We start from the raw sequence: 16160 nt of genomic DNA on the forward strand, positions 1-16160 counted from the left end.
CACTTGGAACTTCCGTTTCCGGCATGAAAGTGTAAAGTAGTGGGAATTGTTGATGCTGAGTTTGTCTAATATTGTGGTGAAATTTGAGGCGAGTGGATTGTGGAAGTGTGTAGAAGGGTATGGATGTGAGAGATTAATTGAGGGATTGTGAGATTGGAAAGGGTAGGTAGATATTTTGGAGGATTAAAACAGATTTGCGTGGAAGTTTTTTTAGAGATATGTGAGAGGGTGAGAAGACTGTCTTGATCGGGTTGATAGTAGCAGGGTTGGGTAGCGAAGCCGAAAGGCAAGACAGGTACCAGACCGCGACGGTAGATAGAGGCAGGAAAGCATAGAAGGCGGGAGAGTTTGAATTTGATTTATGGCTAGCGGAGCGAGTATCTCTGCGGAAGAAACAAATCTAGAGCAGGACGTGTTCAGTACACCGAAAGAAGAGGAAAAGGAAAGGAAGGCCAGGAGGAAGTATAAAAAAATTATAGAAAAGGAGAGATTAAGAGCGAAAAGCGTAGGCTCAATCGAAGCTTTTATCAAAAGGAAGAGAGGGGAGAGGGAAGGCAGTGAAGAGAAGGAAAATATCGGGGCGAGCGTGAAATATCAAAACATGTTTAGATCGCCGCCGGAAAAGCAGAGTTTGGTAGGGTGGTAGGGAAGAGTGAGAATAGTAAGGGGGCTGACAGAAGGGGGGATGAAAGTGAAGTTACGATGAAAGCGGAAAAACTAAAGGAAATTCGCGAAGTGATGATAGAGGTAATGGGAATTTATGAAGAAAAGCAGGAGAAAAGGAGACAGAAATTAAAGAAGGAAATTAGACGGGAAATGGCTGAAGTTAAGAAGGAAATAAAAAAAAGGGAAGAAATCAGAGAAAATTCAGAAAAGAGGATGCAGTCATTAGGACAAAAGATAGAAAAGCAGGAAGAAGATAATAATAAAAAGGTAGAGGAGATGCTAGGTAGGTTGAAGAAACTTGAAAGATCGAACCGGTATAAGATTAGAAGGAAATTAGCTGAAGGAAGGGGTGGACGAAGTACTAAAAAGGATTGGTGCTAAGGTAGGGATAGAGGAAATGATAAATGTTCGTAGGAAAATGCGAAGAGGGGAGATAATGGTACTAGTTAAATTAAAGAAATGGGAATATAAGAGGGAGGTGATGACAAAGAAAAGGTTATTATATGGAAGTCCAGAGATAATAGAGGATGATTTGACATGGGTTGAAAGGAGATGCAATATAAATTAAGGAAAATAATGGAAGAAGAAAGAAAAACGGGAAAGAGAACATGAGTTAAGTATGGGAGAATACAGATAGACGAAGTGTAGTGGGATTGGGATGAACAAAGGGAACAAATAGTAAGAAATGAGGAGCAGGGAAACTAGGAGATGGACGAGCAGGAGATAGGAAAATAAAAAATAGTAGGAAGGAAAAAAATGAGAAACGAAATTAGGGAAGAATAGAAGATTTGTTACTGGAGTATGGCAGGATTGGAAAGAAGGGATAGGAAGTTTATCAGACATTTGACACAATGGGATGTAGTCATAATAACGGAGACGTGGCTAGATAAAAAGGGATGGGAAAGAGTAAGGGGAAAGTTACCAAGAGGTTACAAATGGCAACTGCAAAATGCAAAGAGGAAGAATAGAAAGGGCAGAGCAATGGGAGGAATAGTGATGAAAGTAAGGAATGAATGTATAATAGGGAAAGATAAGAAAGACAGGAAAGAACAAAAAGAAGGATTAATAGTAGAAGAGGTAATGATGGAAGGAGAGAAGTGGAAGGTAGTGGGGGCTTATGTGAACAGCGATAGGCAGGAGAAAGCAGAGGAGATGAAAGAAATGATTAAAGAAAATAAAGGAGGGAGTAGGCTGATAATAGGTGTGGATTTCAATGCGAGAAGAGGTGACAGGGGAGATAGGGAATGGGGAGAAATGAGAGAAAGAAAATCCAAAAATAAGGTACTAAACGGGGAGGGAAAACAGTTGTTAAAAAGCTTAGAGGAGTTGGGCTCGTATATCTTAAACGGAACTATAGAAGGAGATGAGAAAAGAGAATATACACGCTCAGGAGGTGAAAGGGAAACGGTAATTGATTACGTGCTGGTGGATGATGAGGTAAGAGAGAAGGTTGAGAAACTAGAGATAGGTGATTATATTGATTCGAATCACTTTCCTTTAATAGTGACATTAGAGGGACAAATAAGCAAGAGCAATATGAATAAAAGGGGAGCAAATGTAAAAAGTGTAGGAAAAGGGGATTGGTCAAGGGAAGGAAAAGAACAGTTTAGAGAAAAGGTCAGATATATCAAAATCGGATAGGGAAATGTGGACGAGGAAATGAAAAAAATGATAAGAGAAATAAAAATAGTATTAGAGTGCACAAGCAAAAATGAATTTAGTAAAGGGGGGAATAGAAGTGGATGGGATGAGGACTGTAAAGAGAAAAAAGGAGGTCAGAAAGGAATGAAAAAAGTGTAGAAAAGAAAAAAGTAATGGGAAAGAATATAGGAAAAAAAGAGTATACTGAGTTGTGTTATCAAAAGAAAGAGGGGGAGAATAAAAGGTTTGAGGAAGAGGCGGAGAAGGCTAGGACAATAGAAGAGGTATGGAAGGTAGTAAACAGAGAAAGAAAAAGAAGAAAAAGAGTAAACCAAGATATTGAAATGATAGAATTTCAATATCGGATTGAAGATAGAAGATAGAAGTTGAAGAAAAAAAAATCGAGTCATCGAATCAGACAGGGTTTAGAAAAGGAATAGTGGTAATGGACAACATCTATGTTCTGAACTATATAGTAAATAAGAGAATTAAAAGGGAAAAGGGGGCAATGATAGCAATGTTCGTAGACTAAAAGGCGGCGTTTGACTTATTGACCAAGGCAAAATAGAAAAAAATATGGTAAAAAAGGGAATAAGAGAGGGATCAGAAATTTTTAGAGAGACAAAAAGCAGGGTAAAGGTAGGAGAGCAAGTAGGAGATAGTTTCTGGTTGGTGAGAGGTGTGAGACAAGGATGTCCTTTGAGCCCACTTTTATTTAATTTATTAATATCAGATTTTGAAGAAGACATGAGGAATAAGTTTGGGGAGGAATTAGGATAGGGAAGGAAAAGATATATACACTAGTTTACGCAGAAGATATAGTGTTGATGGCAGAGGATGAAGAAGGGGTGGCGGGATTAATTACAGGATTAGAGAAATACTTAGATGGGAAAAAGCTGAATGTAAATGTAGAAAAGACAAAGATAATGAGGTTTAGAAAAGGAGGAGGAAGAAAGAAAGAATGGACAGGTAGATGGAAGGGAATAAAGTTAGAAGAAGTAAGAGAGTATAAATATTTGGTATATATCTTGCAAACGAATGGAGATCATACAGCTCATATAAGAGAAAGGATAAAAAAACAGTAAGGGTAATGAAACAGATATGGGGAATATTAAAAAGAAGGTTGAAAAATTGGAGAAGGAGAATGTTTTTACTTGATACGCTGGTATGGCCAGTATTAGGTTATGGAGCAGAGATATGGGGATGAAAAGAAAGTAAAGATATTGAGAGTTTACAAGGAAGGTATATAAGGTGGACACTCGGGGCAGACTGGAGGATGCCAGGATACATAATGAGAGAAGAAGCGCAAAGGGATAAGTTAGGTAGTAGAGCGGGAAAGAGGGCATGAAAATTTGAGACGTAGCTGAGAGAGAGAAAGGGATAGAAGACGGGACTGGAGTAAACAATGAAAAAATGGAAAAAAGGGAAAGGGAAAGACAATTAATAGAAAGATAGGGGATAATTAAGGAATCAAAATACAAAAAATGGTATAAGATGATAAAAAAGGAAGGAGTGCCAAAGTATTTAGAAAATGGATGGGGAGAGAGAAGGTGGACCAGAATAGCAAGATTCTGATTGGGGAACGAGGAAAGGGAGGGGATGTACTGGGTAAAAGAAGAGAACAGAAAGTGTAGAATATGTGAATGGGAGGAGGAAACATGGGAGCATGTATGGGAAGGATGTAGGAGAGGAATGGAAGATAAAGGAAGCTGGCAAGGGAATGTGGTTAAGATTCTACGGGGGGATGGATAAGCAGAAGAATGGATAAAGGAGTTGGAGGATGCTATAGCAGCGAATGAGAGAAAATGAAAGAATGCATGTGAGAAAAAGGCAAATGGAGGTATAAAAAAGTGAAAGAAAAAGGAAACGGAAGTCGCTTAGATTAGAAGCGTAAAAATTGTAAGTAATGGTAAGGTAAAAGTTAAGTAGACTAAGATGCGTTTGCGTTCTCATGCTCTCTCTCTCTCTCTTTCTCTCTCTCTCTCTCTCTCTCTCTCTTACTTGCACTCTCGCTTTCGTTCGCTCGCTCACTCGTTTGATAATAAGTCCGAAATTGCGCTATCGCAGGAAATAGAAATAAGAAACTAGATATAAGACTTATGTAAATAGTTGTAAATAATTGTATATATATAGAAAGGATAAGATTGAAAAAATGTAGATATAAGCAGAAAGATTGTAAGAAATGGAAGTCATGTAAACCCTTATGGGACACATTGTGAATAAAGAAGAAGATAAATATTAAATTTTAAAAATCAGCAATTGAAATTTTTACAGTTTTGAAGAGTTGAAAATCAAAATTCTTGAATTTTAAAAATGTAGATTTGCAAATAAGTACATCATTAGGAATTTTATTTTTAATATATTTTTATAGTTTAATTTTTTTTAATTTGCAACTGAAAATTTTTTCAATTTTAACGACTTTCAATTTAAAATTCTTCAATATTTATTTTTAAAATTCAAGACTCTTCATTATCATTATTGATATTATTATGATCAATAAATCTTTTGTATTTTAGTCTGATATTTAAAGCAACTTTCAAGGAAATCGAACTATACATTATAAATAAGTTCCTCCAGTAGATCAGGAGGAACCCCGTTATTTCTCATAGATACAATTTGAGTAATTTTTTTTTTACCAACCAAGTTATTTTTTCTACTCTACACAATTTAAAATATTAATTAAGATTATTTTTAAAACATCACATTTTTCGACTATATAACTTCTGTATTTTATTACCGTTATTAATTATAAAAAATACAGACTTATATTATTACATTCACATTAAAGAAGGTATTAGATTTGTGCAAAAATTTGACCCCTCCCCCCAGTTTTTGTCACATGTTCATTTTTCAAAACCCTTTGAATCCGAAAAACAGTTTTTTACTAATTTTTGATAAAAATTCAAAAAGTGAGCGCATTTGGAAAAATGTTGAGTACAGTTATATTAAAATTTCAAAATTCTCTGTACGGTTATTCGTAAAGTGCTTAAAAATACGAACATTTTCTCCTAATGAATTTTTTCGATTAAAAACGCGTCGTTTTGGCTTTATCCCGAAAAAACAGCATTAAAAATAAAAAAATTGCATTGTTTTTGTGTAATTGTGAAAAGTAACATTGATAATAAAAAATTTAATCTTTGAGAAAATCATGCAAGGTACGAAAACACATAAATTCCAAAATATTGTGCATTCAAAAAAGATCTACAAATTTGCAATTAGCTTTTCTTATAAGAATACATTCAAAATGAAAAAGAAATTACTTGTTGGAAAAATTTCACAAGTTGCAATAACATTTTAACCAATAAAGCTAAAAATAAAAATTAGTGAAAAATAAGGAGCAAATATTAAAGTTATCATAAAAAATAAAATTTGTACGTTATTTTAGATAAAATCGCAGTAACCGGAATTCGAAAATATTTTATTTTAAAAATGTTCCATTTCAGATTTTACTTTTTAATTTGAAGAATTTATAAATTCAGTATTAGATACATAAACAATTAAAAATAAAAAACTTTTTAATTTGAAATTTTTTATCACAAAAGTTATTATTTTATCAACTGCAAATATAAATAATTTATTTCAGAAATGAAGCTGTCCTTCAGGTATTAAAACATGAATAATAATTAATTTAACAAAATGATTTTTAATTCTTAAAATTTTTTTTTAAATTCAGGTTTTTACGTTAAAAATTAATCTGTTTGAATTCTAAAGTATTAATCATCAACCAAATGTAAATGTTCGATTGAAACTTTAAAAACTATTTTTAATTTAAAAATAACTTTATAATTATATATTCACAATCAAAGGCCTTCATTAGGCTTGAAATATTGTTTCAGTCTAAACTATTCAATTTTTAACACAATTATTATTCAAGTTTTTAATAAACAAGAAAAAGAATTATTTAATATTTAGCAATATTGAACTCTTCATTTTATACGAATAAATGGAAACCAAAAAAGTTAAAAGTTAAAAATTTTAAACTTAATTATTTGACATAGACAGCATTGAATCGTTCAAATTTCGAAGAACTTTTAAACATTAAACGTAACAATTTTCATTGTTCTATTTGAAAAATGTTTATTTTTTGAGTGAAGTGGTTGAATGTTGATGTATAAATTTTGATTTTTGCAGATTTCAAACAAAAAATTGAACAACTTTTTAGGAAATGTAAAAGGGTTGAAAAGAATAAAAACATTTTCTTAAGATTCCTAGGAAAATAAAAAATTATTTTTATTTTTAAAATTATTTTAAGAAAATATTTAAAAAGATTTCCAAAATTGTCAAAAAAATCAGGAATATTTTAAGAAATATTTTAGGCAAATTTTTCAGGATTTTCCAAAAATTATAAGAAACATTAGATTCATCTTAAAAGGTTTAGAAGTTCTAAAAGAATTTCTAAAATAATTTTATTTTTGAAAAAATTTAAAACAACTTCTAGACAACTATAGTTACAAAAAATGTGTAATTTTTAAATTATATCTTTTACATTATATCCACAAATTTACTTCGAGCCACTTTACGCTAAGTTGCGTATTTTTGATTTGAATGGGGAAAATAACATTGAAAATAAACAAATTAAATGTATTAAAAAACGACACAAGTTGTATTAAAAAGTTTAATAACAAAATTGTTTTGTATTTGAAAAATAAGTAGCAAATATTGAAGTTATTATGAAAAATAAAATTTGTACATTATTTTGCATAAAGTCGCAGTAACCGGAATTCGAAAATCTTTAATTTTAAAAATGTTCCATTTTGAATTTTTATTTCTAATTTAAAGAATTCTAAAAGGCAGTATTGAAGACTTAAGCAATTGAAAATCAAAATCGTTTGAAGTGGAAAGTGTTTAAACATAAAAATTTTTATTTCATCAAACCTAAATATAAACAAACAATTTTATAAATAAATCTTTATTTTAAGTATCAAAAAGTAAATAATAATTGATTTGGTAAAACGATTCTAAATTCGTAAAAAATTAAGAATTTCCAGGCGTTAACGTAAAAATTAAACTGTTTGAATTCGAAAGGCTTAGTTATTAGCAAAATGTAGATATTTTATTGAAACTTTACAAACTATTGTTATCTTAAAAATAACTTTATAATAATATATTCGTAATGAAAGGTTTTCATTAGGTTCAAAATATTGTTTCGCTCTGAAATATTCCATTTTAAACCAATTCAATATTGAACTTTAAAAAAAAAGGATAATTATCTATAACTTTGGAAATATTTGACTTTTTATTCAAATCGAATGAATTAAAACCAACAATATTAAAAGTAAGCAATTTAAAACTTAATTGTTTGACATAGAAAGCCTTGAATTGTTCAAATTTCGAACAGCTTTTAAACTTTCAACGTTACAATTTTAATAGAAAATAGAAAATGATTGTTCATGTTGAAAAATTATTTTAGGAAAATATTTTAAAATATTTCTAAAATTGTCAACAAACTCTGGAAGTTTTTAAGTACATTTTTCTGAATTTGAAGAATTTTCTAAAAATTGTGGCGAAAAATCTGTTAATTCTAAAAGAATTAGAAATTTTGAAAGTAACTTTATTTTTGAAAAAATTTGAAAAGAACTTACAGATTTCTCAAGATTTTGAAATAAAATTTTGAGGTTTTTCAAGGATATTTCAACTATTAAAACTGGAAATAATTTAACTTTTAATTTAAGAATTATTCAGTTACAATTTTTTTTAATTTTTCAATTTTTAATGTTTTTGGCTTAAAATTGCTTAAATTAATATAATTTTGAAATTTTGAAAGTTCATTGATTGATTCTTCAATTTAGAGCATTGAAAATAATAACGTGGACTTATATTTTTAGAATTGAATATTTTGTTTTCGTTAAAGCTCAAGGAGCTTTAAAAAAAGAGAATTCACAATCACAAAATTACAGTTATCGATTTTTTTACTATTAAGTTTAGAAGACCTTCGCACAAATGTGGGGGGAATACAAATATCGAGCGCGGAGCGCGAAGTAAATACATTTTTGAGTGCGAAGTGCGAGAACCAACAGTCGCGCGTAAAAAAAGTCATTTTCCGTTTTTTTTGCACTTAATGATGTTTTTTATATTTACGGGAGTTTACTGCTACGAGGGTTCTTATTCAACGTAAACCCAACCTTTACTTTACCTATTACGTATTCCATGCTAAAAGCTCATAAAGCTTGACATTTACACCGGACTCCAGTATACACTTAAGTACTTTCATAAGATAATCACAGATTTATTTTATGTTGCAGGGCCTTGCATGGGGAGAATGGTCGCACTGCACGAGGTAAGTACTATGTTCGCTAACGACATAATTGTTGGCTAAAGTGTTATCCATAAAAGACTCAATTAATTTTTTACTAAACTGTTATAAAACGTTAAATTATAATTTGCGGAAACGATTTAATACAAACAGATTTCTTTTTTTTCAAAAAAGTAGGCATTCAGTTTTCAAGAATAAAACTTTGAAAGCAAAAAACATTATTATATGGTAAAGTTAATTATTATAAATAAAGTAAATAAATTAATATTCTACATGATGCGTTTTTCGTTTTAAAAAGAATTTTTACATTTAAATTACTTGCTTTTATTGACAAAATGATATCCGATTACAGAAAGATGTCATTCGATATTTTTTATTAACATTATAAACAAATTACATAAACAAGTGCCCAGTGTGAAGATTTAAAGGAAAAATTAAATAGTTTTACATAATATTTTCGCATATCATTTTCTCATGAGATTAATGCCAACTATCGAATTATAAATTTTTATTTGATAAACATCACCGAAAATATAATTTTAATAAAAATAAAAAAAATTCTTTTTGTGCTTAAATGTTCACACTGGGCATTTATTTATATGATTTGTTTATAAAAGCAATAAAAAATGTCGGATAACAAATTTTCATCACTGAACGTCACTGATGATACCATTTAAGAAAAATTAACAGAAAGAACTATTTCCTTCTGCTTTCAAATGTTCACACTGCGGATTTGTTTATGTAATTTGTTTATAAAATAATTTAAATTTTGGATTTGAAATTTTTATTCCTAGTATTATTTTATCAATAAAAGCAATTAATTTAAACGCAAAGAGGTACATTGAAAACAAAAACTTCATAATGAAAGACTTTTTGTTAATTTAATTTATTTAAAACAATTAAAATTACCAGATGATAATTTTTATTTGCTTTTTAATACCTCTGCGCATCCAGTCCAAGGGTGCTAAACTATTATTAGGAAACTATTTCCGACGAAAATTTAAAAAAATCATTTTTTGTCGCTATTTTCAATAGCATACATTTTTAAATAAATAAAAATAAAAAAAGTCCTTATTAAAAAAAAATTGAAAATCGGTCAACAATTGTCTTTTAAAAGTTATATTGAACTAGTTTTATTAAATTTTATCCCACTATGGAGGGCCGAAAATTCAACTTTCGATTTTTAGTGCACTGCCCCCCCCCCCCCACACACACATTTTTTTATTTCCCGGAAAAAAAATCCACTATTTTTTATTGAAATTCACACAAGGTTTTAAATGGAAGAAGCCCGATTTTTGAAAATGACTTTCAGTTTTGAGCCTGCAATCCCTTTTTATTATGCTTGGAAATTGTCCCAAAAGATGCAAAATAGCAACTTTATATTAATTTCATGCTAAAGACGGTATTTTTTAAACATAAAATATTCTTCTTCGATACGTGAAGTAAGCCGTGATTCGAGTAAGTTTAAGAGTTATCCAGAAGTTTTAAAAACTTTTAAAAAATTTGAACTTTTAAAAGATTTCAAGTAATTTGAAAAGAAATGTTTTTGAAAACCTTTAATTATTTCAAAAGACATTTCAAAGTTTTAAGAGTTTGAAAAATATTCAAAAATAATTTAGAAATTTGTAAAGATTTCAAAAAACGTTTAACAATTTGAAAATTTTTTCTATAGAATTTTCTACAAAATACATGAATTTTGTAACATATAAAAGGTAAATGTCTATCTGAAAATGGATTAGTGAAATTTTCAGAAAAAAACATCAAATTGTATAAAAAAAATATTCAACATAAAATTAAATTTACAACTAAAAAATATGAGTTTTCAACCAAATAGTTAAATTTTCAACCATACACGTACATTTTTCAGCAGGAAGATTAATTTTCTAATAAAAGCACGAACTTTTAATAAAAACCATTCATTTTCAACAAATTTGCTGAATTTTTTATTCCAAAAATACTAATTTTCAAATAAAAAATATAATTTTTACATAATAATATTGAAAAGATTAATATTTAACAAAACAGTTTGATTGGTAATTAAAAGATGATTTTTCAGTAAGAAGATTAATTTTTCACAAAAAAAACACGAATATTCAACAAAATATATTGTTCTTTAACAAAATTGTTGATTTTGAAAGCATTTTTTTATAAAGAAAAGATAAATTTTCAACCAAGAAGATTAAGTTTCGACCAAAAGATATTAATTTTAAACTAGAAAAGATCAAGTTTTAATACAAATACCGTTTTTTAACCAAAAATGCAATAGTTACTTTTTTATTAAAATAATTGTTTGAAAAAAAAAACATTTTTTAATAAACAAAAATGAACTTTTTACTTAAGTTATGAATCTTAAAAAAATTTCAACAAAAGATAATTTTTCAAAACTAATAATCATTTCTTAAAAATAGTTAAATTTTTAATAAAAAAGTTAATTTTCAACCGCACAGTTTAATATTTTTATCAAATTGTTGAGTCATTAACCATACAAATTAATTTAGATACAAACAGTTTACTTTTTAATAAAAAATGATGAAGTTTCAACCAAAAGAAAAATAATTATCGGTCATAAAAGATGAATTTTTCACGAATTACATGAATTTCTAACTACAAAATATTGATTTTTAATGAAAACGATAAATTTTCATCCAGAAATCGAACAGTTACATTTTCATTTGGAACAAAAAGTTCTCATACAAAAAATAAAAACGAATTTTCAAAAAAAAAAAGTTATATTTTTTTGAAGAAAGAGATGAATTTTCAAATTAAATAATGTATCTGAAAATAAAAATAATTTTTAACAACAGAGTTCAATCCAAAATATGACTTTTCAACAAGATAGTTACACTTTCTGAAAAAGAATTAAAAATTTCAATCATATAGTAGAATTTTTAACCGAGCTGCATAATATTGCGCAATATATTCGACTGAGAACTCGCGCACTGCGGGTCTTCCGGGGCGAGTGTCGCAACCGTGTCGCGCGTTCATAACCCCCCCCCCCCCCTCAAATTGGAAACTTATTTTATAGATTGCCCCTTACTGTTAATACTCCACGTAATACTGAATATTCGAAATCAGTCTCTCTTTTCTCGTTGGTAAATTTCGTGGTAACTTTTGGCATCTCGAATTATTCAAGATGTTTTCCACGGAAACAGTGCAGACTATACAGCATAATTTATGAGTTTTATAAGTTCAGACTCTGCTGGGCCGGAAACGCCTATTTTACGAGTCCAGGATACCTTTTCCATATCACCTTACTCGCATTTTCAATTCGTTTTCGAAATAACTTTAAAAATATGAAGGCTCCTACTTTTTCAATTTCGCAATGAAAAGAACTTGAACCTCTCGTAAATATTCGCTAATTATAAAAGTTTACTTGAAACTGGTTTTTCTTTATTCCTAACATTTCAACTATTTTTGGCTTCACTGACAAAAATGCCGAATCAAAATTTAAATTTGCGAAAATTATTTTTGAGAACTAATATATTTTAATAATTCAAATAAAGACATCCTTTTAATTCACGAAATTTCGATTATCATCGAGGATAAAAATAACCAATCAGGTGAAGATTCTAATAACATTAAGAAAAAAATGAATTCGCACTATCGATATAAGATATCCATTAAATTAAGAATTTTGAGTTATTCTAAAATTTTGAAATTAAATTTTATTTGTGAAAAAGTATCCTTTCCCTTCGCTTCGCGGGGACTCGAATCACAGGTCGACTGATTTCCAGTCGGGTGCTCTTACCACTAAGCTACTGGAGAGATCAAAAGAAGAATCTGTTTTTACAGATGTTCCAAATGGCATATTACGTGAAAATGGAAATCTACATTATCGATTTAAGATACCCCTCAAATCCAGAATTTTACGTTGTTCTAAAATTTCAAAATTAAATTTTATTTCCGAAAAGGGAAAAAAGTAGAATGCGAAGGGAAGGGATCTTTTCTTACCGAAGATATTTTATTTTTAAATTCTAGAAGAAATTAAAATTCTGAATTTGATGGGTATCTCAGATCGATAATGTAGAGTTCTATTTCAACTTGATGTGATTAGTATCCTCTTCTGATCTATTATTGCCATCTCCTGTGATAATACGGATTTCTGAAATCTTATGCCTGATAAAACCTTGCCAATCGGCATATCTGTGAAAAAGGACTCTTCTTTCGACCTCTCTAGTAGCTTAGTGGTAAGATCACTTGGCCGGCAATCGGTAGACTTATGGTTCGATTCCTAGCGAAGGAGAGGGATTTTTTTGAAAGAAAAAATTTAATATCCTTATTTTTATTTTATTTATATTATATCTTATTATATTTATATTTATATTTTTGTTAATATCCCTATTAATAGAAATTATGGATTTTAATTTGATAATTCAATACATTACTTTTCCAGGAGTTGCGATGGTGGCATCTCCAGACAACAAAGGCGTTGTCGAAAAAAACCATGCAAAGGAAAACCATGGAGCATGAAATACAAGCTTTGTAATACACAGGTTAGAAATTTTTAAAATAATTATTGTATATTTACTACATACAAAATCACTTTATTAAAATAGTTTTTTAATAGTTTAATAGCTTATTAATTAAAAAATCATGTATGCGTGGACTGAAGTCGAATTCTGAAATTTATGTCTGTACTCTAGAACCTGTTAAATTTCAGAACAAATGTCTTTAATCTTAAATAAATTTGACAACATTTTTAATAATTCTAAAAAAAAGAAAGTTCTGATTCTAATGCATACCGAGTTATGATTATTAAAAAATTTGTTTCCATACTTCGGAAACTGCTCAATTTCTGAATGAATTTACTTAATTTCAATGAAAAAAAGCTAAGAAATCCAGATCTGAAATTTTTATCTGTACTATGCAACCTATTAATTTAAGTAATGTTCTTAAAAATATAATTAAATCAATTAAGAAAAAAAACTTTTATCTTTAATAAGTTCTAAATTTGGCTTTGAAACAAACCGAATTTTTTTTAAAAAGAAGCTAAAAATCAAATTCTAAAATTAGTATCGGTACTTCAGAATCTGTTAATTTAAGGACATTTTTTTCTTGAATGTGAATTGAAATAGACACAATTTTGAGTAATTCTAGAAAAAAGACCCTTTCATCTCTAACAAATTCCGAGTTATGAGTCTTGGAAGAAACCAGATTTTTTTTTAAAAGGCTAAGAATAGAAATCTCAAGTTTGTTTCTATACTTTAGAACAAATTTTATGAAAAAAAATCTTTGGAATGTTAATTAAATTTTGGAATATGTAAATTTTGTTTGATTTTTAAACTACAAGACGATTTTTCTGTAAAAAATTTGAATCTTTTTTCCGCAAACATGAACTTTCAGCAGAAAGGTTAATTTATGACCGAATAGTACAATTTTAATCTAAAATTATAGATCTCGAACCAAAAATAGACAAATTTTCAACCAAAAAAGATCAATTTTTAATTTAAAATATCAATTTTATGTCAAAAACGGAATTGTAATATTATTTTTTAATAAAACTACAAAATCACCTTTCAAATAAGAATAGTTGGATTTTCTTTTAGATTACTATTAATTCTGTTGAAATTTAAAAACTTATCAAGAAAAAATTTCTATCAAAAACTCGAATAGCTGCATTATCAGATAAAAAAATAATTTTCAACCAAAAGTTAATTTAGAACAAGACAGGCGAATTTTCAACTTCAATGGTGAATTTCAAGTAAAAGAAAATAATTTTTTACAAAATAATTTATCTTTAAACCAAATTGATTCTTGTTTAATAATAAGGAAATACTTCATGGAAAATATAATACATAATATTAATTTTTAACCAAATAATTCGATTTAAAACCAAAAGGATACATTTTTATTCATGAAGATTAATTTTCTAATAAAAATACGACCCTTTAACGAAATCCGTGAATCTTCAATTATAAAGGATCAACTTTAAGTTAAAAATATGAATTTTAAACCGAAAATGATATTATTACAGTTCCAGTTAAATACCTAATTTTAACCATAATAAAATGAATATTCAATAGAATATTAAAATTTTTAAACAAATAGTAGATTTTTTATACAATTCAGATTAATTCAAAACCAAGAATGGAGTAGCTACATTATTAGATAAGCAAAAAAGAATTTTTAACCAAAAAAATAAAAGAACCAAGCAACAAAATGGTAAAGTTTTCAAATAAATAGTTTAAGTTTTAATTTTTTATTAAAAAGATCAATCTTCAACGAAAAAATTTAATTTGACACCGAATAGTTGATGCTTCAAAAACGAAAAAAAATGAGTTCTCAACCAAAGAGTTATTAGTTTATATTTTATTATATATTTTTTTTAATTTTCAATAAAAAAAGTTGTATTCGACCGACAAAGAAATTTTTTTAACGAAGTAGTTGGATCCTCAGTCACCTTTGGCTTTTTAACAAAAACATGAATTGAAAAAAAATTAAACTTTTATCATAATTGAATTTTTAGCCAATAAAGACAAATACCTAAGAAAAAAGTGTCATGGTTTATATTTTAATACAAAAAGATGAAACTTATTTAAAAAAGAAAAGAATTTTTAAACAAAAAAGACGACTTTTCAATAAATACTTATTTTTCACTTGAGACAGAAATAAAATTTTATCTTAATTGTTGAATCTTCAAGCCAAAATACGAATTTATAAAAAAATTAATTTTTCGAACAAAAAATTGGGCATTTTAGCAAAAATTTAATATTCCATGAAAGTGATGCATTTTTACCTAGCAAAAATGAAATTTCAAATCAAGAAAATTATTGTTTTGACCAAACAATGGGAATTGTAAACTACACAAAACCAATATCAAAAAATTAAAATTTTATATTTTCAGTTAATAAATTAATTTCAAACCAAAGAAAAAGCTTTTTCAGTAAACAGTTTTTCAACCAAATATATAAGCCTTCAAACAAAAAAATTAAATTATAACCAGGTTGTTTAACTATTACCCAAGTGTTTTAATTTTTAAATAGAAAAGATTATTTTTCAAAAAAATATTAAAACTTTTAATCACAGAAATAAATTTTCAACTAAAAATATAAATCTTTAACAGAAAAATTATTTTATAAGTAAGTGATTCAACTGAATATTTCAAACAAAATAGTCGAGTACTCAAGAAAAAAACAATTATTTTGAACCAAAAAGTTGCATCTTCAATATAAAAAAAATAGATTTCTACTAAAACAGATCAATTTTTGAATCAAAAAGACAAATTTTCGAAAAAATAGTTGAATTTTCTGTTAAGAAAGATCACGGATTTTTAACCAAGAAGGATAAAATTTTTAAAAAATTGTTGAATTCTCTTGCAAATAATATTTTGAATTTTTATCTGAAAAAGATTCCAGTAAAGTTTTCAAGATCAAAAGATGAATTTTTTAACAAAAAACAGTTTTCTGCCAGAAGAGATTGTAATTCACTTTTCAACAGAAAAATACAAATTTTAAAGGAAAAGTAAATTTCCTAGGAAATTAATAAATAAAGTTCTGAACAAATTAATTTTGGATCCACAAGAGTGGATCATCTTTATCAGAAATTGGTAATCAGAATAGTATTCTGCAGTTCGATATCCCGGCGAATAAACACTATCCTA

The 16160-nt window shown here is 28.1% G+C and overlaps 1 protein-coding gene across 1 annotated transcript in view; it reads left to right on the top strand.

Annotated features, from left to right (window-relative positions):
- The first annotated feature begins 361 nt into the window (after positions 1-361).
- Positions 362-16160, top strand: part of LOC117175369 (protein madd-4) — a 191255-nt gene continuing 175456 nt past the window's right edge. Inside the window, exons 1-3 of the mRNA XM_033365077.1 lie at positions 362-451; positions 8550-8584; positions 12954-13053. Of these exons, the coding sequence (XP_033220968.1) occupies positions 362-451; positions 8550-8584; positions 12954-13053 (225 nt within the window). The remainder of the gene's footprint in view (positions 452-8549; positions 8585-12953; positions 13054-16160) is intronic.

The sequence above is a fragment of the Belonocnema kinseyi genome, chromosome 6 (genome assembly GCF_010883055.1).
Source record: "Belonocnema kinseyi isolate 2016_QV_RU_SX_M_011 chromosome 6, B_treatae_v1, whole genome shotgun sequence".
Classification (NCBI taxonomy): Eukaryota; Metazoa; Arthropoda; class Insecta; order Hymenoptera; family Cynipidae; genus Belonocnema; species Belonocnema kinseyi.